Source organism: Pelecanus crispus, chromosome 10 (assembly GCF_030463565.1).
Source record: "Pelecanus crispus isolate bPelCri1 chromosome 10, bPelCri1.pri, whole genome shotgun sequence".
Classification (NCBI taxonomy): Eukaryota; Metazoa; Chordata; class Aves; order Pelecaniformes; family Pelecanidae; genus Pelecanus; species Pelecanus crispus.
In genome coordinates, this window is record NC_134652.1 from 28,533,772 (window position 1) to 28,559,641 (window position 25,870).

General features: G+C 40.3%; 1 protein-coding gene across 1 annotated transcript in view; it reads right to left on the reverse strand.

Annotated features, from left to right (window-relative positions):
* Nucleotides 1–13,212: 13,212 nt before the first annotated feature.
* ZCCHC24 (zinc finger CCHC-type containing 24) overlaps nt 13,213–25,870 on the reverse strand; it is a 114,953-nt gene continuing 102,295 nt past the window's right edge. Inside the window, exons 3-4 of the mRNA XM_075717961.1 lie at nt 24,564–24,728; nt 13,213–13,326 (exon numbers count right to left, since the gene is read on the reverse strand). Coding sequence (XP_075574076.1) covers nt 13,213–13,326; nt 24,564–24,728 — 279 coding nt within the window. The remainder of the gene's footprint in view (nt 13,327–24,563; nt 24,729–25,870) is intronic.

The window sequence follows — 25,870 nt, forward strand, 5'->3', positions numbered from 1 at the left end:
GCTATTTCTCCATGTCCCTCTAAAAAACTTAAGACCCTTTCAGCGCTTCCTAAATAAATGCTACTAATTAAAATAAATTAAAATAAATTATTCAACTCCATAGAACAAATAATTTTCTTAAAAGTACCGCTGGCAGTGGAGAGCACAAGGGCATTTGCCTACGCCACATGGGGCAGGGGCTGGTTGGGATGTGTGTGAGAACGCTATTAAGGACGTGGGGAGGGGACAGCATGTTATTGTAATACAAAATATTGCTTTTGAAAAACGAGGAGTAGTGCAAAGCACGTAATATAACTTCAGGCTTGAAATAAAGAGGCCACAAAAGACCAACAACTGTGAAATACAGGCAAAAGGGGGGAGTTGAGAGAGGCAAGAGAAACTGAGGAGGTAGGAGGCATCTAGGGACTTGAAGTTTACAGTTCCAGTTGTTTCATGCACAATCACTTACAAACTAAATCCATAGGTGAAGGAGCCTCTGCCGAAGTTGACATAAACGTAATAAACGTTGATATAACGTAAACATATGTGTCTCATTCCAGTCACTGAAAAGATTTTAGCCAGCTGGGTTTTTTAGAAGATTATTTATTGGGATTTTTTTTCGTTTGTTTGTTTGACCTGAGGAACAGGGTACAGCTTTGGAGCAAATTAATAGAAGATTTCTTTTTCTTTTTTTTTTTTTTTTTCTTTCCCTTAGGTATCCCTGAAAGGGACTGGTAACATGCTAGAGACCAGGCAGTACCTGGGTTAAAAGAAAAGCAGGTTTTAACTCTTAAAAAAACAAGAATACCTGCTAGTAGTGAAAATGAGGTTTATATGCCCATTACTGTAAAGTTAAACACTACCAGCTGTATTGTCTACCTTTACAAAAAGAACTCAGGTGACAAATTTCCCCTACTTTTCATATTTGGAAAGCTGTTTGAAATCTGCCAGGTTTGCTGGTAAGGTGTTGAAGAGAAGATCAGGTTTAGGAAGTGTATTAAATTCTCATTAAAAAAAAATAAAAATCTGAGCTATATTTCACATGTACAGTCCTTGAGGGAGCAAATCACACATACCTTAGACTGAACTTCACCTTTCCTGGGACTGCAAAGCCTATTTGAGACTCTATTTCTTCTCCCATTGTGCTAAATTCTTGCGAGGAGAACAGGGCTCAACGTAGGACGGAAATCGGGGGAGAAAAAGTTCACTTTCTTCTCTTGGCTACATTCATTTCACAAAAGCCTCCAGATGTAACTCCTTTGGTCTGAATATTTCTGTCTGCCTCAGACTGACATTTCCTCCCCTTGTAGAGAGAGACGGGCAGAGATATTTATGGCAGAAAAGATAAATAGTCGTGTGTTTCTCCATCCAGCTCTGAACGTCTTGTGCTTTCCCTACAGCTCCTGTGTGTACCCATACAAGAGCGCCTCAGGACCCTGAGCGGCACGAGGGGCTGTCTGGGTGTGAAGCTGTACCCCTGGAGTTACAGACATCATTTAAGCTCAGTAGATGGGGAAACATGGGCGCAGGCTAACCAACCTCCACATTAATTCGGGATGTCCTTGGCTGTGGCTCGGTGCTGGGCAGAAGGGCATAGCGTAGCATGGCTGAAACCCATCATGGAAGCCCAACACGGCTTGGCTGCCTCCCGTCCCTGTTGCTGCACGGCGCGTGGCTGAGCCAGAGCCTACGCCCTCATCCTTATAAGCTCCGTTTACTGAACCTTTAGGATGCTAGGAGGTACTTAAACACCTCTTAGAAATTTTACTTGACTCAGTAAATTCCTTTGTGACCCCAGAAAACCATATGGTGAGGCTAATTGAGGGCTAAACCTTGTCCTGCCACTTGGAGAGCAAGAGCGGGTGGTGTGGCCCAGCGAGCAGGAATGCAGTGCATGGATGCATTTAAAGTAACTTTAAACACAGCTAATTAGGGCCAGCTTTTCAAACAAAAGTATCTGCAATGAATTAAAAAAAGAAAACCAAACAAACTAGCTACAGTAGTGCAATATTCAGTTGTAGACTACAAATTACGGTGGTGTTTCAATTAGTTTCCTGCCAGTTAGCCCAACTGAGCGTGAGCGTAGGTGAATCACAGTTATTTCTTGTGAAGCATGAAGGTGGGGACCTAACAGGTTATTTCCCTGGGCACGTCTTGGCGAGCCTGCCCTGACAGCTGTCAGGTGCCTGATGGTGCCATGCAAGTGTTTCCTTACATACAGGGCTAAAAGTACATTTACATTCATATATTGCAGCTCCTACTGTCACACAAGAAATAGTCTTGGACCAGCCCAACGATCAGACCAGCACCTGCTCCGGTATCTTCTTTCCTACAACAGCTTGCTGAGGGAAAAGATGTTAAAAGCAGGTAATCAGCCTTCTCTTGGTGTTGTCTCTTGCTGCTGGCTGCTTCTGTGCTTTGGGACTTCCTGAGCCAGGGTTGCATCTCCATGGTTAATAACCCTTAAAGGATTTTAATTTTTTTTTTTTTAAATATGGTTTTGATCTCATTTATGCTTTTGACAGCTAGAATATCTCACAACTATGAATTTCAGTCTGCTGTGTGAAATTTTTGTTTTAATTATGTTACCTCAGATAATTTTATCCAAAATTCCCTGCTTCTGTAAGGAAAGCATTGTAGAAGCAATGAATATTTCCTCCCTTATGCGTGTCATTTACTATGTTGTAGGCCACTATCACATCCACCCTCAGTGATCTCTTCTCCAGGAGATGGAGGCCCAGTGCACAGTCTCTTTTCACAGGGAAACTCTTTCTTTCCTTTCATCATTCCTGATTTTTTTAACTTCTGTTTTCTCTTTTTAGAGTGATAAGGATTATATAATGATGTTTTCTCTTCGGGTTTCTGTTACTACTTCCAAATCCTCTATTTGCATCTTTTCTTTTTTTTTTTCTTCAAACTATTATGATCATTGAGTTGAATTATCCAAAATAGCACCATGTGCTTATTGCTGACTGGTACTAGCTAATGTAAAATCTATTACTGAATATGCACTGTTTGGGGTGTCTTTCATTGAGTGTCAGGAACTCTGTTAGCCGCCACTAATATTTGGTTTTGCCTTTGCTACTCTGAATCAGTGAACTGATGTTCACCTCCCTACGGAAGAGGTGAAGCTTACTGAAGTCCGTTCAGTTCCTTCAAATCCTGAAAGATACTGGTGCGAGCGGGTCCTGGTTCTCTTTATTTAACTCTGTCACTTGTACCTCAGTTTAATTAAAGCAATGCAAACACATGGGGTAGCCAAACGGCCAATGAAGTAACTACACCTTAGACCAAATAGCTGGGCAAGGTATTAGTTGATATGCGCAATCACTGTATTCAAATACTGTCTGACACATTCAGAAACTTCAGCAGGGTGTGTTGGAAAGCAGTTTGAATTAGTTCATTACAACGTGCATTATTCAAGTTTCCATCCAGCAAAGCTTACTTTTGCATATTTCCTGACAAAATTTCTACAGCTAGCCTAAGACTTAACCATGTTGAGATTTCAACTACTGTGAACATTAAAATGTTCTTCGTCTCTCCTAGACGTGAATTGAACTGTCCTTTGCCTCCCAGCTGCCCGTGAGGATTCCTGTTGGTGGCACTGATGTCTTTGCACTTTTTTTTTTTTGTAGCGTTGGAGAGGGCTGTTTGGTTTTGCACTGCAGCAGGCAGAGCCAGGCGGGAAGCACCGACACCTGGGGAAGAGCGGGTGCCCCGCAGCTGGCCAGCACAGCTGGAGCCCCCAGCAATCAGGACCGGCAGCCAATGTAAGAGAGGCAGAGGGAAATGAGGCCCCTTCCAGGGGCTGTGAGTGTCAGGTCTCTGAATTTCTACCTGAAGGTCCTCAACAAAGGTTTTTTTTTTCATGTGCCTGTGGTATTTGTCCGTTTATCTCTGGTTTAGCTGCAGACAGTGAGTTTTGAGGTCTTATTTCTTATTACTTCTGTGTTGTTTTCCTGCGTTATTACTTCTGTAAGTTCTGCTGGCTGAAATCAAATGGAGCACAAGTATGTCTGACTGAGTCCATTGAGCTGTACTTTCTTGTTATGTTGCAAAGCTGTAAGGAAACCTTATGAAAAGCTGGCTGGACTTAGATTTCCCATACTTGCTGCTTAGAAGTGTTCAGAAATTGTGTAAGAGAAAGCTTTCTTATGGTGTTCTGGCATTCTAGTTTCTGTTCTCAGCTGGTGAAAAGAAGGCTGGAGTACAAAATAAAAGAAAATCTTTGGCTTGCACCCTACTCCACTTAAAACATCCATAAAGTTTTTGGCTATGATTTGGTTTCCCTGTAGGCATGGGTTTTGGTTGGGTTAGCTGGGCATGCAAGCACCATTTTTAGCTTTTATTAAAAAAAAAGGAGGGGAGAAAAAAAAAAAGTCAATGATTACTGCATTTTTATTTAGCTAAATTCATGGTATAGAAGCAAAGTCTCCAAAGAATGCCCAGGCTTACTGCTACCTCTGTAGTCTCCTCATCGGCCACAGAGCCATATGCCTGGGCAGTGCTTTTAAACAGGGATGGCTGATGGTGTTCTGCTCTCTTGCAGGGAAATGTTGGCTGTCTGTGCTCACCTGGGCTGCAAATCAGGGATGCTCTAACTCCTCATGAATGTGATTGCTTCAGCTTTGGTTTTGGCCCTTCAAAAAAAGACCACCCGAAAGACCCAATGAATGCTGACTGAGGTAGGTGTTTCTCAGCGTGTTCAGTTACTAAAGATGTTTCCTGAAGTTTGTAAAAAGATTGTGAGAGGTATTTATCTATGTCGTTTGAACGAGGTTTTGCAGTTTTGGTGGGTTGTATCAAGACCAGTTTTCTGGATTTTGTTATTGTCTGAAGTGTTTTTGAGAGACGGATGGTGAGGAAGAGCAATTGCATTACTTTCAGTAAAACAGAGGTGCTCAGTGAGTAGGTGTGGGCCCAATAGCCGGTGTTACTGAGACAGGAGTTTGCAAATGATCTGTTTCTCGAAGTTCAGGAGGTGAATACTAGAGAAAAGCAAAGCTGAATGTTGTATTCTATTTTTTCAGGATCACAAACTAACTATGTACTATGGCCTCCTCAGGAGTAAGGATTTTATATGTTCTTCCAGTTAGGGCATTTCTTTAGTTCTTGATTTCTTAGTGGAAAGACCTGACTGTCAGTATTCAGCCCTCGGTATTTCAGGTTCCTCTCTTGCCAATGTCTCTTGTGTACATCCTTCTTCAGAGCGAAATGGAGAAAGGAGGAGCCTTGTTAACTTACTTGATTTGTGTTATATGGCAGTGAATGACCCATGTATGGGGCCCTGAACATGACAGCGCAATGTAACATGCAGACTGTTTGTCCTTTCTAGTTGGGATTTAAGGTCTAGTTTGTATGCCTGCTAATATACTGGGAGGATCTGAGATGGGAGTTTTGATGTAATGTGACTAACTTCAAAAATAGTAACCTTGGTGTACTGTTTAAATTGTTTTTCCATGAAAAATAATGAAACAGCTTTTTATTTCAAAGTATCAATGTTATGTGAAACCCCTATTATTTTTCTTAAAGTGGGAATCATTTGGCCCTTCTGTTACGAGCAGAGTGTTGCATTGACTCTTGACCTCATTCACATAGAGCAGTAAGGTGAAGTCCTTGGCAATGAAAAATTAGGGAAAAGTAGTTTGATCATTGTTGTTGATGCCATATTGTTTGTGTTAATTTCCTTTTGTTTTATATACGAAAAAGTTATTTATTTGAGGAATAATAGAAAATGCAGTAATAGGGAGCTAGGTTTGCAGTTGGTCTACTCAGCGTTTTTTGTGGTCTTGGTGGAGTGCTAAATCTGATGTGTTGGCATTTGGGGACCCTCCAATTCTTCTGGTGGAAAGATGTATTTCAGTTCTGAGCTTAGCTTTGTGACCCATGTTTACTATGGGAACAGCACTATTGGCAAGCTTATATTGAAGAGCTGTATGTTTTGTTTTTCAAACAATAATTTACCAACTAGCTCTGAATATGTGCTTTTCCTTTCCACGGGGCTCAGCTGGCAGGATGTCTTTCATCATTTGATGAAATAGTAACTTTTTTTCAAGGCTTCAGCATTGCATGATGCCTTGGCCAACCTTCCCCCTCTCCAATGCAGACCCATGCACATGCGCGTGCATGCTTTCTTGCCCTCTCTCATGCAGACTGACTGAGAAGAGCACTCAAATCTTCCTGGAAGTCAGGCTTGCTATGCGATATAAATGGTGTTACTGCGGTAAAGAACTCTAAGTGTCAAATATGCACCATGTTTGTAGGTGGGATCAGGCATAGAACAACTGTGTGCTGGTATGTGTATTTAAAAGTTTCTGTTTGTTTTAAATGAAGAGGATCTCTTAGAGGTAGGATACCGGAAGTCCAAAGTTAATTTCATGACATCCTTATTTTAACATCCAATCACAACAGCATTGGCAGTCTCAATAGAAAAATTGCTTGCCATTGAACTTTGATTGGAGATGTGAGAAGAGCATTGCTAATAAGCAACAAGCATTTAGTAAGTCCAGGTCTTGCCAACTTCTAGTGTTCCAAAGAATGAACTAGATCCAATCCCCTAAATTTTAAGTGATATAGCTTAGTGACATTTAAAAACTATGAATATTATTTTTTGTTACAGCAAGTTTCTGTCACCTAAGCTTTCCTATCCAACTATTAAGGATAGAAGTGTACTTTGTCTGATTACAGGAGGTTTTTCCTTCAGAAGAATGCTAGCCAATACCAGGCTGTTAAGAACTAAGAGCTGGCACCAGTAACCCCAGTTGTTCTACCAGCAGAGGAGACTTTGGGTGAAGCACTCTCACCCAGGATGTGACTAGGCTCCTTGCAGCTTAGGGACTTGGCTGCAATGGAGAAACTCTTCTTCACGTGGTCTGGGTCATGGTTATGCTGGGGCAGGTTTGCACCACAAACAACAGGCTGCAGCTGGCCAGTCCCTAACTGGGAACCCAACGCAGCTGGTAGTAAAACTTCAAAGGAAGGAACATTCAAGAAAACCATACCACGCTCTTGCTGGTTTTTTTGCAGTACTTTAATACAGCATTAAAATGCTAGAATACTAGAGGAAAGCTGTATACTATCCAGCAAATAAGGCACATGTCGGAATGCCATTTTATGGACAATCCACAACAGAGGTTTTACAGTCTCTTTAGCAACACAGTCACCAGAAGAGCAAGCTGTCATCTTGATTGCTGAAGCAGAACTGGTACCTCTGAGGCCTTTGTCCATAGGTTTTGTTTGTTTGTTTTAGCTGTACAGATTTATTAACAGTTACAGAAAAAGAAATTATACAAATTGTCAACTGAATCTGACGAGGTCAGTGGGTACAGCTAAACAAATGTAATAACAATTAGGTTAATTTTTTTAAAGCTGAAGAAATTTATAAGATACAGTGTTAGTTTTAGCACTAGTACACAACACAGTGAGTGCTGTACTAAATAACCTTTTAAAGGAAACAAAAATCCAGTACAGGGTTGGGCACACCTCCCATCTTAGCATGGTAAAATATCAAGCTAAAAACCCAATCCTTCATAATATAATCAAACTACATGAAATGTAAAGTGTAAAAATGCTTCAAATACGTGCACATGCATATTCTATATTGCTATGAGTTCTAATTAAAATAAACATAAACCCCTACAATCATCTACTTCAATCTTTTTCTCTTACATCCTCTGATTGATATTATTGCTGTAGCCGATACTGCATAGCTGAGCTCACAGTCTGCAAAGAGTTGTGAAAGTCAAGTTATCAAACAGTGTCCCAACCAACTCTCTTCCCCTCTGGTTATGGGAAGGGAAAGAACCACCATTTGAAACCCAACGCTTGTGCTTCAGAGTTTCTGAAAGCTGAGTCTCAATGGTGCTTTCAGCATCTTCTGTGTCTCTCACAAGGCCATAAAGTGACAGTATACTGTTATTTGCTCCTCACTTGCTATATGTCTAGTGATAGCTTTTTCTAGCAATTCTTCCCAAATACACATAAATAAACTGTATAAGCATTTTCATATAAGTCTAAGCACTTGAATAATATATCGGTTACTTAATACTGATATTTTCATCCAAGGATAACAAAAACAATATGGCTTAAAGAATTGCAAGGTTTTTTTTGTCAGAATTATGTACCAACTTTCATATAATATTTTATGTAGACAATATTTCCTTCTTAATGTAGTTCTGTTGCATACTTTATACAGACAAAAGCATTGTAAAAAAAAAAAAAGTAAATTACTTCCATAAATATTTTCTTGAGGATACATCCTTAGTTCTGCAAAATACTTAAGAAAACTCTTACCTCTGTTAGTATCCTAGTTGAGAGGAAGGCCCTTCTGAAAGCTTCCAAATTGTAAAAACTTTTCCCCAACAAACAAACAATACTTTTTTAAAAAGGCCCTCAAATATATACAAAAAAAAGTTACTGCAAAGAGTTTCCAGATAAGATAACAATTCAGTATTACAAGAAATATTTGTAACCATTCAAAAATTTTAACATCTAAAAAGGTTTCCAAAATACACACATAGTATTAAAAAAATTGAAAGAAACTCTATGTCAAGTATAACTCAAGATAAATACACATCTGCAAGTAAAACTGTAAAATACTTCATACAGGGGTAAACATTTATATCAATCGTCTATAGCTAGTAACTGCACACGATTGTCCCTTTGAAATTCATCCTAGAAACACAAACCATCATCCCTATATCTAAGATCTCAAACAGACCTCTGAGCACTTCAGCAATATAGAAAACTGAATGCACAGCAGTGGTTTTGCAGATAGGAAAGAGATACGGGTTGAAGCCCAATCGGGAGTGATATCTTAAAAAATGATTTTTGTATGGGGACAGTTCCGTCACATTTTAAAATATGTTGGCAAAGGCAAGTGGAAAATTTATGTCAATTCACTTAACTTGAAAAACACGTGCTGATGATTTATTGCATACTGTTCAGTGGACAACTCTTAGGATCCATGCTAGGAAAAAAAATTCTGCGTGACTGCAGGACAAAGAGAACTAATCTATGAAGTCTGACATTTCCAAAAGCTCTTAACTTTTAATGTTTTAAGTAGTTTTATTTTTGGAATAACTGCTAGAGTGTCACAGGTATGCAACCCATGTATAATCTAAATTTCACCTTATACAAAAAGGTAAAACATAGAGAATATTTCTCGGTATAAGGCTTCTCTCAGACATATGTAACTTCACATTTTTAGTTTACAAACTAAGTCCCATATAATGGGGAACTTCAAAATACACCTATTTTCACAAATAATATATACTCTTGTGTATTTATCTGAAATTAAAAAGCAACTTTGAGACAAAAAGGCCTCAAATTTTGCTTGTGTGGCATCATTTTACGTCCGTGGTAGCAGCAGTAGAAACTGGCTAAAATGGGGCCATACTTTAAGCTACAGGGATTTTTCTTCATCACCATTAAATGAAGTATGTGTAACAACTTCATTGGAGCTGCATCAAGTTAAAGCAGCTAAAAACCTACATCACACATTACAAATCACTGATACTTTTCTCCAGAGCAGTGCCAATGCCAAGGACAAATTCCATGTGAAATGTTCTGACCGACTGAGGAAACAAATTATGTTCAGTTTTTTGGGTTTTTTTTTTAAGAAATAAATGGAAGTTTAAAGATCTCCGAAGAGGTGGAAAAGAAAAAAAAAAAAAAGTGCATGCTGAATTGGTAGGCAGACAACAGCAAGCACCTGAGGTTAAAAATCCAGTTTGCCAAATAAATGCAGAGCCAAATTTCTCTCGGGTGTAACCCTGAAGAATATTCAATTTAGGGAGGCCTGTATTGATTTAAAACTCTTTTTACTGATGCTTGCTTTGCTTCTGGTAAGACTGTCTAGAAATGCCTTCAAGGATTACTAGCTGATGTTCCAAATGCAGAGCTGGTTAAAGAGACAACATCAGGAACATTCAGAAAAATCTAAGAGGTAAATCAACGCATCCTCTTTCCAGTCAAAAATCTGAATTTTTAAGGTTTTTTTCCAATTTGGAAAGAGTTAGTTAGGTCTACAGGTGAATTACCTTTGGCGGGGGCGGGAAGAGAAGAAATTTACGTTTTGTAATCAATTTATTTTTCTCCTTTTTTTGAAATCAAAATTCAGAAATCTCCCTTCTGTGCCATTAAGTAAAAGCCAATGGTCACAAGCTATTGTACATTGGTTATGTGGATGTGTTTTTTCCAGCGACCCACAAACTGTATACAGATGAGCGTGGACCAAATGCTCAGGGCCGAATGCTACAATCCTGTGAGCAAACCTTGCACAGGGAGGGACGGAGGAATGCTCCCCTCATGCGAGCTCGGCACTGCCGCCTTCCCCGGGCACCGGCTTGTTAGGGAGCCAACGCTTCAGCCCTGTGCAGCGAGGACAGAAAACAAGGGGATGTCCTCGCACTGCTGGGGGGAAGCCGGAGTTCAGCCCCATGGCTGCAGGGGAGGGTTGTGGCGGCTCCCCAGGGACCCCTGGTCACTCTTCCTCCCTGCCCTGCTTTTGGCAGGGGTGGCAAGGCAAGCAGGCTGCTTCCAGCCCTGGGTACCCCAGGGCCTGATGGCATCCGCATCCCGCACTGGGACGGATTTGTGGTCTATGAGTCAGGCAGTCCAAACCATGGCAGTGTCGTTTCTTGCTTTCCTGCATGTTTTGTTCTTTGTCTGCTTTCCCCCTACAGAAGTGCAGGGGAAAATCTGTTCTCCTCCTTGTTATTTCAAATATGCTAAATATTACTTAAATACTTTCTATGTCTGCCGCCTAGGAAAATATCAATGATATAAATATTGAACTCTCGTAAGTATACTTTTAAGAATTATTATTCTACACCTACAGACATTAATTGTTTTAAAGTCAATCACATGTACTTTTAGGAACCTTATTTTAAAGTACAACCTAAAAATCCATAAGCTAAAGGCATTGCCACGCAGTGTTAAATCTGGATAAACAATTTTTAACAGGGCACTGTCATGAAAATAGCAACAATTGCATATAATAGTATCTTTTAGTTGGTCTTTGTTCAGAACCTGGTGGTGTGCTGTATATTGATGTAGCTATATCGGGGATATGCTATTTTACTGATCTAGTGGTTATAAGACAAATTATTTCAGAAAAAATGGTTGATAGCAACATCTTAATTTCAGGGAGAAAGTAAAATAACATTTTCCCTTATCTTCATCTAAGGGGGGGTTTCTACATGTCTTTTAGCTGGATGTGAAGCATCAACGTGATTTTTTTTTTTTTTTTTTTGTTCATGTACTATTAAGTGCTCAAGAGGCAAAAATAGATCTGGTTTAGTATGTGGCTCTTTCAAAATTATTTGTGCTTGAAACAAATGATTGAGATGAATGCTAGAGGACAAGCTTTGAAAATCTGTGGTCCAGAAGGATCTTGTGACTTGCCCAATGTCAGGGAGCTAATGGAAGAGCTGTGGTCAGAAGCCAGGAGTCCCAGTGTTCATCCATTGTTCCGACCAGTAGGCTGGATCACTTGGGCTACCCATAATGAAGTTGGCAAGATATGTACATGACACTACCACCAGAATAAGCAGAAATTATTTTGCCCTGCTTATAGCAAAGCGGGGAAATGGCAGAAGTTTCACCCTAGAGCAAATTTGTAAAGAGCTTCACATTTCCTATGTGAATGCTCACTGTAAGTTTTCAATTTGCTTTACAAGAGCTTGACTGTACATACTGGTAACATCCTGCTATAACTTGGCATAAAAACACCTCTGTCTTAGCATTATGGAATTAATCCTCAAAACAAATTTAATTCATATCAAGTTATTTAGAACTTAAAGTATTTCCACTAACTATCACTCACACAAATCAATCTCCCTAAAGGAAACTTCATAAAAATAGAAGTTGTTGATTAAAAAAACCCAAACAAACATTACCCCTGTAATTTTTTTAGTGAATAATGCAAGTGAATTGCTTGTTGTGTCCTTTTGTCAATGTACTCTTATGTAGACATACAAACAGGATACTGTCTCGAGGTACTTTCAGTTCACGGTATTTCCCAATCCCTGATGAGATACTTCTTTGCAGCAGGATGCCCCTGCATGAAGTTCTACCTGAAATGGGACAACAAAATATAACTCCTACATTTCTTCTCAGGTATGTAGGTGTTTCAGGAAGACATAAAGAGGGAAGGTTATATAGAGTGTTCTCCATGCCTCGTAACACCCCTATGGCTAACAAGTTTTGTGTTATAACAAACTTGTACAGTAGAAAACAGGACATAAAAATATTTCCAGAAAGTGGCTTTAAAACTATTATAAATAGTAAGTTTGGCTAATCTTTCAATTAAGAGTTTTGGGGGCAGTTTTAAGTATTCTTATTCCCCCTTATTCACAGTAAATTTAGTGTGCTTGTGGCCTAATGAACAGCCCATACACATACGGGGACCATTTCAGTGGGATTATATGACAAGAGAAGGATCTGTTAGTTGCACAAGCAAGCCAATTTTGTCTCCTCCAAAAACCTCTTGGAATCCTTCCTGATGCTCTGGGTCCCATTATGGCACTCCCTTTCTACCCAACCCACACCCTCAAACAATTATTCACTTTTTTTTTTGCCACATCCTGCAAAAATGATTTTGCCTAAGCCCTGCCCAAGTGATGGTAACAAATAGAAAAAGTCCAAGAAAGCAGCAGCACAAAATTCTCAGACTTTCTAAAACTGGGAAAACAATAATTTTCTTTCTTTTATGCTGTGGCTTGTCTCATCTTCCTTTGTCTTGTCATATAATAGGAATAACGTTCATGTTGTGGGCAAGTGCTTGCAATTAGTGGCCCCACAGTTATTTAACCTCTGCAAAAGCCATACATACAACATATATTCCTTGTGAATATTATACCTTGCCTATTGAATAGTACTTCATTTCACCTGGCTGTGATATAGGGTCTGTGTAAACAATCAGCAGAACCTGCAACCGCGGTTCTGTTGTGAACACTATCAGTAACGCTTTATATATGTGTGTGTACATATATATATAAAAATTTACATATATATGTATGTATACAAATCATAGTCCTGTAAATACCTGTTGCATGTGTGCACATGCACAGGAGAAATGTTACATTCTATTAATGGTATAAGGCATATTATTAGATAGGCGATATTGGCAATTATTTTAGCTGTTATCTTGATTTGTTGTGTTGCTGTTGATCGCATGCTGCCAGAGGATCTTTAAGGATGATGGGGACAGGAAGAGGCCACTTTGAAGGTTTATTGCACACGGCGGCAGTAGTAGCCCAAAACTTTGCACTTCTCACACAGATGCTGGGGATGTTCTTTGCTCTGATCTGAAACATCCAGGCCATCCGGCTTTTCCAGGGGTCTCTGCAGTGAAGGGAAAGAAATCGGATCAGATCCAAGGTTTTGTCACTGTTACTCTTTATTATGCATGTGAAGCCTACTTTTATGCTTAACTGAGCTTTATCCTAGTAATTATAAAGGTACTGTATTTCTTTCCTGAAGGGATGAAATATATTTCAGCTCTGCATTGGTTCAGAGTGGCCTCACAACTTAATGTTACTCTTCTTCACAAAGGTGGTGGTAATTTTTTTTTTGTAGACAAACTACTAAAAGACTGAATTGGGGATTATATTTATAAAAGCAGTAACACAGAAGAGTTTATTCTCTTGGCTCCAGTAACCGAGATGTCCCAAAGGCATTAACACCTCCAGCATGGGAATCCCATTACCCAGCAATGCCAGTAGGGGTTAGAATCATAGAATGCTTTGGGTTGGAAAGGACCTTTAGAGGTCATCTCACCCAACCCCCCTGCAGTGAGCAGGGACAGCTTTAACCAGATCAGGTTGCTCAGAGCCCCGTCCAACCTGACCTTCAATGTTTCCGGGGATGGGGCTTCCACTGCCTCTCTGGGCAACCTGTGCCAGTGCTTCACCCACCCTCATTGTAAAAAAATTCCTTCCTTATATCCAGTCTAAATCTACCTTCCTTTAGTTTAAAACCATTACTTCTTGTCCTGTCACAACAGGCCTTGCTAAAAAGATTGTCCCCATCTTTCTTGTAGGCCCCCTTTAAGTACTGAAAGGCCGCAATAAGGTCTCCCCGCAGCCTTCTCTTCTCCAGGCTGAACAACCCCAACTCCCTCAGCCTGTTCTCACAGGAGAGGTGCTCCAGCCCTCGGATCGTTTTGGTGGCCCTCCTCTGGACCTGCTCCAGCAGGTCCATGTCCTTCTTGTGCTGAGGGCTCCAGAGCTGGACGCAGGGCTCCAGGTGAGGTCTCACCAGAGCAGAGCAGAGGGGCAGAATCCCCTCCCTCGACCCGCTGGCCACGCTGCTTTTGGTGCAGCCCAGGATACGGTTGGCTTTCTGGGCTGCAAGTGCATATTGGGGGTTGCCCCGTCCCAGGTGCAGGACCTTGCACTTGGCCTTGTTGAACCTCATGAAGCTCACACAGGCCCACCTCTCCAGCTTGTCCAGGTCCCTTTGGATGACATCTCATCCTTCTGGCATGTCAGCTGCACCACTCAGCTTGGTGTCATCTGCAAACTTGCTGAGGGTGCACTCAATCTCACTATGTCATTGATAAAGATGTTATGGTTACCAACGTTAGGATTAACTGCTGTGACAAGAAAACTGTCTTAACCACACACAGATATTACATAGCTAAATGAGGTTTTCCCAATACTCAGTCCCATACTTCTGAGGCTGAAAGTTTTGAAATAGAGCAGTTGCAAAGCTATTAATACCCCCCCCCAAAAAAACCCCCGACCCCCCCCAAAAACCCAACGTCACAACACAACCCTTTGTCCTGAACCTGAGTAATAAATTGACTATGTATTTTTAATATTAATTTGTAAAATCACAGGGTTGGAGGTATATTCTGCTAAACAAGGGAATGAAATTGTTTTATTTTTAGTAGATTTTTGTTCTTTAATTTTCCATGACATGTAAAGGGTTTCACAGTCATTCTGAAAATAAAATACCCCTGTTTAATATTGCAGTAAGGTTAAGTGTTTGGAAAGTCTAATAGGTAGAGAGGTGGTAGAGATATGAGGTAGATAAAGTGCACCATTTTATTCAAAAAACAAACAAAATTCCCTAACCCATAATTTCTCTGTTTTTGTGAAATGTATCTGAAAGACTATTTCATTGCACAGTGCCTTCCCATGAAGACAGCAGTTCTTCTATGGGACTGTGTTAGAGACTGCATGTGGTGTGAAATCTGAAAACAAGCCATAAACTTCTCGCTGTTCTCACAGGGGTACTAGACTCTTCCTTATCTCTTCAAAATATGATTCTTGGAGCAGGGGGTGGATACATATAAACTACAAAATTATGGCCATTTATCTTTTCACACCTTTCCTAAATCCTAAAGACTTCCCTAAGCTGTAAAATCTTAAAGTACTCCTGATCATCTAAGTTTTCATTTGTAAGTTCTTCATTACAAAGCCACCCACCTGAGACCCTGTGGATAGGAAGAACAGAGACATTAAAAGCTTTTTTTGGCTACGTAACACTACAAGAACAGCTTGTAATCCAGAGAATAGAAGGGTTTCTCAGCTCTCTGAAGAGCTAAAATGAGGCAAAATATATTCTATTATCCTGAACAAGGGATGTCTGCAAATTCTTGCTTGGTTGCATTGGAGTGTAAGTCCAACACTCTTATTATTTTGCACAGCTAGTAAAAACAATATATGGGAGTAATTCAGTGGCAATTGCCAATGGTTTGTTACTGATTCAGTGTTCTTAGCCATGCTATTGCCTGAAGTTTTGTCTTTTCTAGGCCACATATTATATGTCTTTGAGTTTAACATTTACAATTTAATTGCAAATTGGATTTCCTCTATCAGGTAGGGGATAAGGAAGGTAGATGGACCCCTCATCTCCTCTAAATCCTTTAACCTCCCTCTGCAACTCCACTGTGCTTTGAATGACTTGTTGGAAGTCATTGTGTTAGGATTTGATATCAGAACCAGCAATCACGTTTCTAGGCTTGCAACCCAACCACTGGTGCAGGCAGTGCTTCTGCCACAACGCAGGCAAGTTGAATAAGTTTATTTGGTCAGAAAAACTGCCCTTCTGCCTTTTCTACCACTTGTTCCACCAATATCTACTCACAAACTTTCTTCAAGAATTTGCATTACATAAATGAAGTCAAAGATGATGCTCAGGTTCAGGAGTCCCAGGAGTTAATTTATTCTCCTCAATGGAGAATATGAGAGTTTTGAAATGCTACACTTAAAACAGGCTATTCGACTCAGCTCTGATTGCTTCTACATGCTAGCTGTGCTCTGATTAAAGAGAAAAAATACAGCAGTTATCATGTTTATTGATATAAGCCAGATTTTCTTTTTTAATATGCAAGGCCTTGGGAATCATTTTTCCTGGAAATAGTGCAAAGGACATTGGGAATGCCTTGAAGTGCCAAGAGTTTTTGGACGGTTTTCAGAAACAATAGCTCTCCGTGGTTTGCTTTCCCCCTGCGTTGATTGAGCTCAGCTTTTTGGCCTGCAAAGCATTTCGATTTCAGAAATGTTATTGTTACCAGCGTGTTACGACACAGAGGCTGGGGAGAGAGGGGTTACAAATGCAGGAAAGCAGGTTGTCAAGGGCCAGCTGGAAGAAGCGGAGCTGAGCAGGGCCCAGGCTATGTTTCTGGTGAGGCAGTGGAGGGCTCAGGCTTTGAAACTGGTAATGTGCTTGCGTGGTTTGTGTCCCAAAACCACTTCAATCCAACTTTTGCATAAAATGAAGTCCCAGCTTATCTCCATTTGCTGTTTTCTCTTCATGGGTTTCTTGTAAGGCAAAAAAACCCCCTTCAAACACCCTGAGAAGCAACTGTTCTTGTCCTGCTGCTATTTGTCTGTTACTAATTGTGGAGGACTTTCAAGTAATAACCTTCCACCCTTGCAATCTTTCTTACACCATGCTAAAAGGGTAGGATGTTAGACAGCCAAAGAGCTGTGTGTCCATCAGGGTTGGACTTCTTTGGCACAGGATGACCTTGGACAATTCTCACGAGCTTTGGCATGGTGGAAGCAGAGGGAAAGGAGAAGATGCTGGAGCAAGAAGAGCGTGGCAGGGTTGGTCTGCTGCACACTGTGTATTAGTTTTGGGGACTGCCTGAATTATGCAGAAGATCTGAATAGCTGAGGAGGCTGCAAGAATTATGTGCTGCTGCTGAGAGGCCGGTAGCATGAAAATTCAGCCATGCGTTTGGAGAGGGTGTGGAGAAGGGGGCAGGCTATTTGGCTGAAAAAATAATTCCTTTCCTTAGAAAGAGGTGAAATGGAGCTTGTAAAACAACAGAAAATCCTGCTATGTTTCTCTGGGAATGGTATGCTTTTTTCCATTAAATGGAGCGTTTAAATATAATACTTCAATTTTCATTGTCTCTCTTTTTTTAAATTCAAGCATCCAGGATTTGGCAGTCCATATTTTCAGTAAACACTACAGGGATGGGCATTCTTACATTCTTCATTTTTGTGCGTCTTTCCTTAATTTTCTCCTGGTAGTTGCTGGGTGGAAATAATTTTGTGCAGCTCCACCAGGAAAGCATTTGGTGGTAGTGACTAAAGCTGTTGCCTCAGGGGAATGAAGCTGAAATAAATTTAAATTTATATAGTAATTCCTGTCCTGCAAATTAACTTTTGATTGTGAACTATTGCTGTCCCAGTCTACATGAACTGAATGAACTCTGCATTCCCTGCAAGTCAGTTAAATACCCAAAATCCTCAAACCAAAAAGCTCACTCTTATGAAGTGTTAGGTGTCGGAGAAAATGTCACTAGGACATCCTTGAGGAAAATTGCTTCCACTAAGAAGCAGAATGGAATAATGTGGCTGCTTATATTTGTGTTTAGAAGATTGAAAATTTTTTTTGCTGTAGAATGGAACAATTTGATTGCACCACAGATGGATGAAGGATCACATCAAAATTCAAATGTAAGAAAACACATAACTTTGTAGACTTGTTACCTCAAGTCTTAATGGAGCAAATGAGATGATTAAATGACAGATTAGATATCTGAATAGAAATGGATTCTACAACTATAGCTGGCAGGATAATTGGTAGATTAGCAGTCTTACAAAGCCATAGCTAGCTATGCTTCCCTCAAGACACACATGCTATCATGAATTTGTAAAGTTTTAGTCCAATAAAAAATTATGCACTGTGGAAAAGGGATGAAATGCAATGTGCATTCTTGAGCAGCAGACCCTCTGCTCTTCTGTCTGCCTGGGGGGAACAGGGACATTAACTAGGCCCCCGTTTGTTGCTGTGGATCCAAGAGGCAGTGATAAGAAGGCTGCAGATCAGAGGCACGATGCTCAGAGAGCAAGCAGCCTCTGTCAGCAGCATGCCTCTGGGACAGGCCAGCTAGGAATGAATGATAACCGTATGAGCTAAATGGCAAAAATATCTTTTTAGAGTTCAGAGAAGCAGCAGTCTGGGGTGATCCATATTCCCACTGCTGGAACACACAAGTATGGGCATGCTGGGGAGGGTTTATTAAATCTAAAGAGTCAAAAGATCATACTTGTAGGCCTGAAACTGCTGAAAAGTTTATTGGGCTTGAGTTATCAGACCCATCCCTCCCCATACTGAGAGAAGAGAAGTTGCTGTGGATGCACCCAGGTATGGCAATTGTGATGGGACCATTGCATTGCCCATGGAAGTAATAGCTTGGATATCATGGAGAATGTATTTACATACCAAATTATTTCCAGGCCAGCAGTAAATGCCTGACAGCTGGAAGAAAATAGTGTCCAAGAGGACAAGTCGGTCACCAGATGGCTGGTTCTGCACTAGTGCAACAGCTGTCATCACAAACAGCACTGGAGTTAGCCACAAAGTCAGAGAAGAAGCCTTGATAAGAGGCCAGCCAGGAAGCAGCCACAGGCGCAGATGTTGCTGCTATAGTGGGCAGGGGAAGAAAATGAGAATTCAAGTCCTGGCATCTGGGCTGTTACAGTGCCAAGAATGCTGGTGAATGGCTATAAGGACTGGCTCTGTTGCTGCAGCAGGGTAAGAAGGAGCATAAACAACTACAAAATCCAAATTCCTTGGAAGAATAAGAGGTAGGTTTTAAGTCCTGTCTGAGACTTCTGTTTATGTTTAGAGTAGCTAAAGTAACTACCCAGGAAATGGCTTTTGGAATAGCCATAGAGCAGCTTTGTTAGGGTAGTCCTTTGGTCTCCTATTCCTCAATAAGGCTTGAGCTCAACTGGCCTGTGATTTTTTTTCCGCTGTGTCCTGTGAATTCCTGTAAGCACTCCCATGGGGAGGTTTACTGCTTGAGGGATGTGGTGGAAATGCAAAAGGAGGAACACAGTGGCCCAACTTAGTCACGAAAACAAAAATACATGCAGAGCTTCCTTGGGATGAGGAGCACCTTGCAGCTCCGGTGCGAGAGCTGCCTGATTCCCTGCTCCGTGGATGAGTTGGGGAATGAATGGCAGCAGCCCTGCTATCAGGCTCGTGTGCTACTTCTTGTAATACATTTTCCACCATCTCTCTTAAATGCAGAGATTTAGAGCTGTATTTATAGAGCACTCTGAAGTATATATACAGCTGTAAAATTCTGAGAAGATTTTTCCTGCTGCAGAGAGATTAAAAGCTCATTCTCACAGATAGGGTATGTGGAGTAAGAGCACAGAGCTGAATTGAGACATTCCTTGTGGGGAATTGGCACGGGATCATTTCCTGGAGTGAAATGAGCCTCCAGGAACAAAGAGCAGGTGGCAGGGAAGTGTGGCTGCTCTCTTCTCCAGGGACCCACAAACAAAAGGTATGCATAGGAAATTAAGATCTGAGAGTAGCTGCACAAGCCATTCACTGACCTAGCATATGTGCTTGAATGGCTATCCAGAGTAGAGATTATCATCTTCAGTACTCTGATATTATTGCTTGACCCTGTTACATGGGAGTACTCAGGCATGAACCATCCCTTGTGAGACAATGTGGACAAGCCCTACAGGACTGAGAAGTTCATAGATTGAGGAAAGTAACTGGGGAAGATGAAAGAGAGATAAAGATGAGGACTGGAGAAAAGGGGGAGCCTGGTAATTGAGAATAAGCCCCTAATTCACTGCAATGAATGTCAAGCAATCCTGAATATAAGGACTTCATTTTTTTCTTTTCTCCTGAATTGGACAAAAGCATCCTAATCTCCAATATTCAAGATGATGTAGCAAAGCTTGGTGGCCCATGTGGTTGTATTTCAGCTATTGAACAGGCTCCACAGAGGTTGATCTATTTGGTGAGAAACTGGGGGAATGCAGAGATACTTACTTGGCAATACCAGAGGATGGAAAACTATCCTTGGAGGTGGTTGCTCTGTCTTGTCTTATATCCACACCTTCCTGTAAGTGCCCTGTACTGCCCAGCATCAGATATGGCATAGGGGAGTTTGATGTGATTTGGTATGAGTTTTCATTCTGTATACACTATTGTGAATGAAGACATTTATAATATGCTCTCACTGGGGAAATGTGGCACCTGACTGGTTTTAGACATGGTCTGAGTTGTTTGCAGTTAAGTAATTTTTGTAGTTTTGGAGGCTCTTGTAACCTGACATAAGGCTAGTTAATGTTGAGGAACCAACAGTGATTTGCATCTGCTGATAAAATGACCATTAATTTTTTTTTTAATAATGTTCAAGATAACTTTTTTTTATCTGTTAGGCTGCAATGATATGTCTACCAAACAGTAGGGCAAGGAGTAAGAAAAGGAGGTAATGAACTTGCAACACATTGCAGAGAAGAATTGTTGACAAAACTGTTTTGAAGTAGAAATAATTTATTTCACTAGAGGTAAATAGTGTCTGAGCTTGAATGGAGGTCGAACTTCTGTCTGGCCAGTTCATCTGGGTTTTGTTAAATCAAAAAAAAATCTACTTACGGATTACTTGTACTATATGATAACATCATATAGTGGGGTGACTTTGCAGTGAAAGAACAGATAATACAAAGCAATATTTATTTCCTTTTCTTGAATGGAGTTAAAATGGCACAAGAGAAACGTGGCTTCTAGGGAGAGGCAGCACCTTTTCTTATAAGAATTAAGTTGGAAAAACTGATCTCATATAATGAAGGCAATGGGAGCACATAATTAGCTGAGGACATCCACTAATGCACTGAGAGGGGAAGAAAGTGATTGCTAAAAACTTCTAGAAGTGCATAGGATCTCAGATATTGAATGAGGACTCTGCTGTGCTAGGTGCGAACAAAGTAATCAAAATCTAAAGAATAAATAGGAAATATATATTTATTATATATTAGAAAATGTTAAGCTGGTGCAGCAGTCCTAATTAAAAAAAACTACTAAAACAATCTTATGTGCACAATAAGATTTTGTGTGTGTGTGTGTGCTTAACTCTCAAACTAGAAATTTTGGAATATTGGACTTTTATTTAATATCTTTCACTGTGCTTGTACAAAATATAGTCATTAGTGTAAAAGTACTGGTGACTGGGTGGAACATGTTTTCCAAAATAGTGCAGAATAACACCACACAGATAAATGTTTAGAGAGAGTCTGGTCTGGAGCTGGCTGCTTGGACAAAAAACATGTATGGGTTAGCAAATGCAGGCTCTGTCAAGAAGCAGTGCTGACCTCATGCAGCCTAAGTTAGCTCTCCTTTGCTGCTGGCTCTGTGCATGAACTGATGCTGTTTTCTTTACTGTCTGGCTATTGCTGGTATGTTTAATCAGACGCAGCACAAGGCACCTCTGGAAGAATGAAAAAGAATAGAAAGAATGACGATAGTAACACTGAGAAATAGAAGCTGACGGAGGTGAGGCAGAGACGACAGGATGTAAAATCTTTCAACTCAAAGTTGTAAGTTCAAGCTTTGGGAAAGAGCACTAGTGACTGGCTGCAAGTTATTTACATCTGGAAGCCTAGTTGAAATGCACTCTTGTCTTCAAGATCTGAAATAGCTGCCATACCTACTGGTGGGACATGAACACATGGATAGATAAAGAAGAGCAAAGCTCTTCCACATCCTGAGTTATGGTGTCCTTAGGGAATGATGTGGAAACATAGTGATGGGGGTCAGCTGTGGAAACCTGCACTGCACATGCTGTGATTACTCCCTGGAAAACACTATGTATATGGTTCCAAGGCAAGCAAAGCTTACGGAAGCACTGTAGGCGGCAACCTTTCCACGGTATGTCTTTGACTTTAGTACTACTATGCAGAGTAGACTCCTCTAGTCCTGCCACGAGGGGCAACTCTGCCCAAACTACTTGCAAACCTTCTTTACTACAAAATATACATATTCCCAAGTCTATAATGCCTCTTATATAGTGTGGATGGGATACCTCTTGAGTGATTTCTTGTGACCCTTTGAACAGTAACATAAATGATGGAAAGAATTTAGATGAACAAGGTAAATATTTATAAATTTCTAAGTCAGTGGTCTTGTAATTTCTCTCACCTTCAAGACTCTACTTTCACGCATGTGATAAATAACTTCATTGTTCAGCCTAGATTTTGGTGCAGTTGTCTACACAAGCTGTCTAACAGAGGCAAGGAACCAGAGACCTTGGAAGCTTTGAGATTGTCTCATATAAGTTAGTGAAAGAAAATTTCTTAGTTTTCCTTCCATATATATGTTTCCACAAAAAAAGAGGTCCTTGCATTTTCTCACTTGCAATGTAGTTTCCAGTCACAGTTTTGTCAGGGAAATTAGACTGCAGTTTCTAAAGATGACCTCTTGTTTTCAGGTTTGGAATCAGAGTGGCATTAGCCCAGAGAAAGGGGAATCAATCACATCATCTCAACTGGCCAACAGAAACAAAGATATTCACTGGCTCAGCCAGGGACTTGTACAAGTTCATTGTAAAGTAGAAAAACTCCCATAATGGAAAGAAGGGATGATCATCTTGTAGTGAAGTATGTTAAGTTTAAACCAAGGCTTCTGCCACAAGTGTGGCAGGCTTCAAACGCTACATTTTAACTGCAATTCATATTGCTTCAAGGTACTAGCAATTCTAAATCAATGTTTTGGCTACATATTGCAATGTTGTAGAGACTAAGCCAAATCTTGCCCTTAAAATTAGATGAATATGCATATGTGAGGAAAATATAGAGGAGGAAATGTAGTTGATTTGACATTTCTGTCTGGGATAAAGCTTAATAAACTTATTTGTATCTCCTCTTCCTGCTTGTTGCAGTGAATTTCAATATTCCTCCGTCTTTTCATCATAATAAAATCTCAGTATCCTCCTTTAGGATTTTTTTTTCCTGACACCCTCCCCTCCAAAAATCTCATTAATGGTATGAAGTGTTCCTTATGAGCCCATGGAAAGAGTTTTTTACAGGAATTTTGCAAGCACTTAGGTAACTAATGAGACACCTCAGGCTCCTGATGGAATTTCCTTTGCACCTATTGCAAGTACATCCAAATGATCTGTCTATGGTTTGAGCAGTCTCTCTGAGTGGGCAGCAGGTAACTTGACCCATGCAGAGTTCTATTTATTACTAAGATTCAGCTAGGATGAATTATACCTGAGGCAAATCACACCTCCCAAACTCTTTTAAAATAATTCTCACATTTTCCATCCACAAGAATTTTCTGCAATATTGCAAAATCTCCCTCAAATTTTTCCACGATGGCCAAGTTTATTTTTCATGGGATTGTCAAAAGTGACTTTCTGCATGAAAACTGAGCTTTGACAGCCAGTCTGTGGCCTGGTTTGTCAGGGAAACAAAGGGTATGAGCTCATGCAGTTGGTCTGTCTCGCACTAAAGACTGCTGAACTGGTTGACTGCTTGTGACCAGTTCTGGTGGGATACAAGCAGGAACTGACAGTCAGTTTTCCCATCGTGAGCTGGAAAGGCAGGAAATTACCTCAAGGGATAGATGCAACTGCAATCTGCAGAGAGCAGGAAGGAAGGCTGTGTGTACCATGTGAGCTATGGCTGACAGGATGGCAGATACAGCTTTCCTAGCAGAGCTACTTCTTAGACTTGACCCTTTCAGCTTAATAAAAGCTTTTTCTTGAAGTTCTTTGCTTGGGCATCACTTGGTATTATGGAAACCAAGAAACCTCTCTTTAACCAGGCTGTCTTGCTTCACTATTGTTAACCAAGGAATTCTGTAGGCAGGAGTCATCTTAGTATTGTTGTCTTTTATCACTAATCTTTATAAATAGACATAGCCCCTTGACCAAATCCAATCTTATTTCAACAGGTGGAAGAAAGTAGTACACGTGAAATAACTCCACTGACACCAGTGGAATGAAACATTAAATTGGTGTAACTATGAAGAGAATCAGAACAACTAGGAGGTCCATTGCTACTGGTGAACTTGTTTTATTCCATCTCAGATTATAAGGTCCCACAGTCTGTTTCTATAATAAAGGCAGGTAAAGATTTTGTTTTGGAGGTATTTTTGCTGAAAGATAGGCCATTTGAATTTTGCAACTCTGACACCAGTCCAGATTTCCAGGACTGAGAACACCAGCTCATCTGGGAAACACTTTTTTGTGGTGTGTTGTAGTCTATGTCAAGTCCTGTTTAAGTCTTACCTACACTTTACAAAGTCAAGAGCATTCCTAGTCCCAAGCCTGTATGCCAGCAGGTCTGCACTTCTCCTACCTGTTTGTGAGGATAAACATTAATGTGGCACTTGATACATTCTTGTCCCATGTTAGCCCAGGAGTTCCCACTCATCCATTTTCTCTTGCATTTGGGGCACTTATATTCACCGAAGCAGCGTTTCTTGCCCTGGTATGGAGTCAGGCCTTCTCCTTTTGGACGAGCCTACAAAACAAAGGGAAGTAGCAATGAATGACCAAAAAGGGGTGTGGAGGAGTAGTAGTAAAGTAAGGGGGTTTTCATTAGGAAACTTTGGGCAAAAGATACTGGAGGCAGACATGAAGGTCATACCCCCTTAATGAAGAGTGCATTTGTTGAAGCTAGAGTTCAACAGTTCTAAGAGTTACTTCTGTAAGAAATATTCAAAACTTCAAGAAGACTTGTAACACTTGTGACACTGAACATAGTATTTAGAAATATGCCTGTGCACATTTTGCAATGAATAGTTTTAATACCCATTTCATGATGATAAGATCATCTCCATTGAGTACATATTGCTAGTATTATATATAGCATCTGGAGAAGTAGCTCACTAGTAAAGGACTATATTTCTTAACTAGATCCTTGTCTATTCCCCACTAGAACCTATCATTAATAAAACTTTTTGTAATTCAGCTTTGCACAGACTCCAAACAATGAAATATTGGCAATTCATTGGTATGTGGCTAAGCATTATTATATGGGAGTGCACAAACTGGGGTTGAGTGTGAAGGGAAGACATGTTTTTCATTAGTGGAAATCATTAATTTCATGAACTTAATTTGGTTTCTTGCTCTTGGTAAATGGTTTCATTGATTTCTACATTTTGAAGGAAATAGGAAGGGATTCTCAAATGGACTGTTGTGATGTCTAAATGTTAAATGTCCCCTAAAGAAGGCCTTTCTATCTAGGGAAACTTGGTAGAGTAGACAATGACCTTACGCAATACCGTTTTTATTTTTTCTAAATACACTCACTAAAACTGTGTGTTGTACTTAAAAAAAGTATAGTAAGGTACCTAATATGTTAAGGTGAAGATGAGTACCGCATACAGCTGTCCTGAAGATAACAGTAAAGATGAAGCCATTTTCCCAGAGTGTCTAGCAGATGTTGAACTACTATCCATGTAATCACTGTATTTTGTTTATTGTTGCCTAGAGGGAGATACTTCACCTGTATAGTGGCAGAATGGTATGATCACCTATCAAAGGATTCTTTGTCATTTATTTGCATGTCAGGCCTCTGCAGCTTTTTTTTTTTTAAGGTTCCCAGATGAAGTTTACAAAAGTTAAATGACCCATCACGCTGGGAAAGGGTTTGTTTTTGTT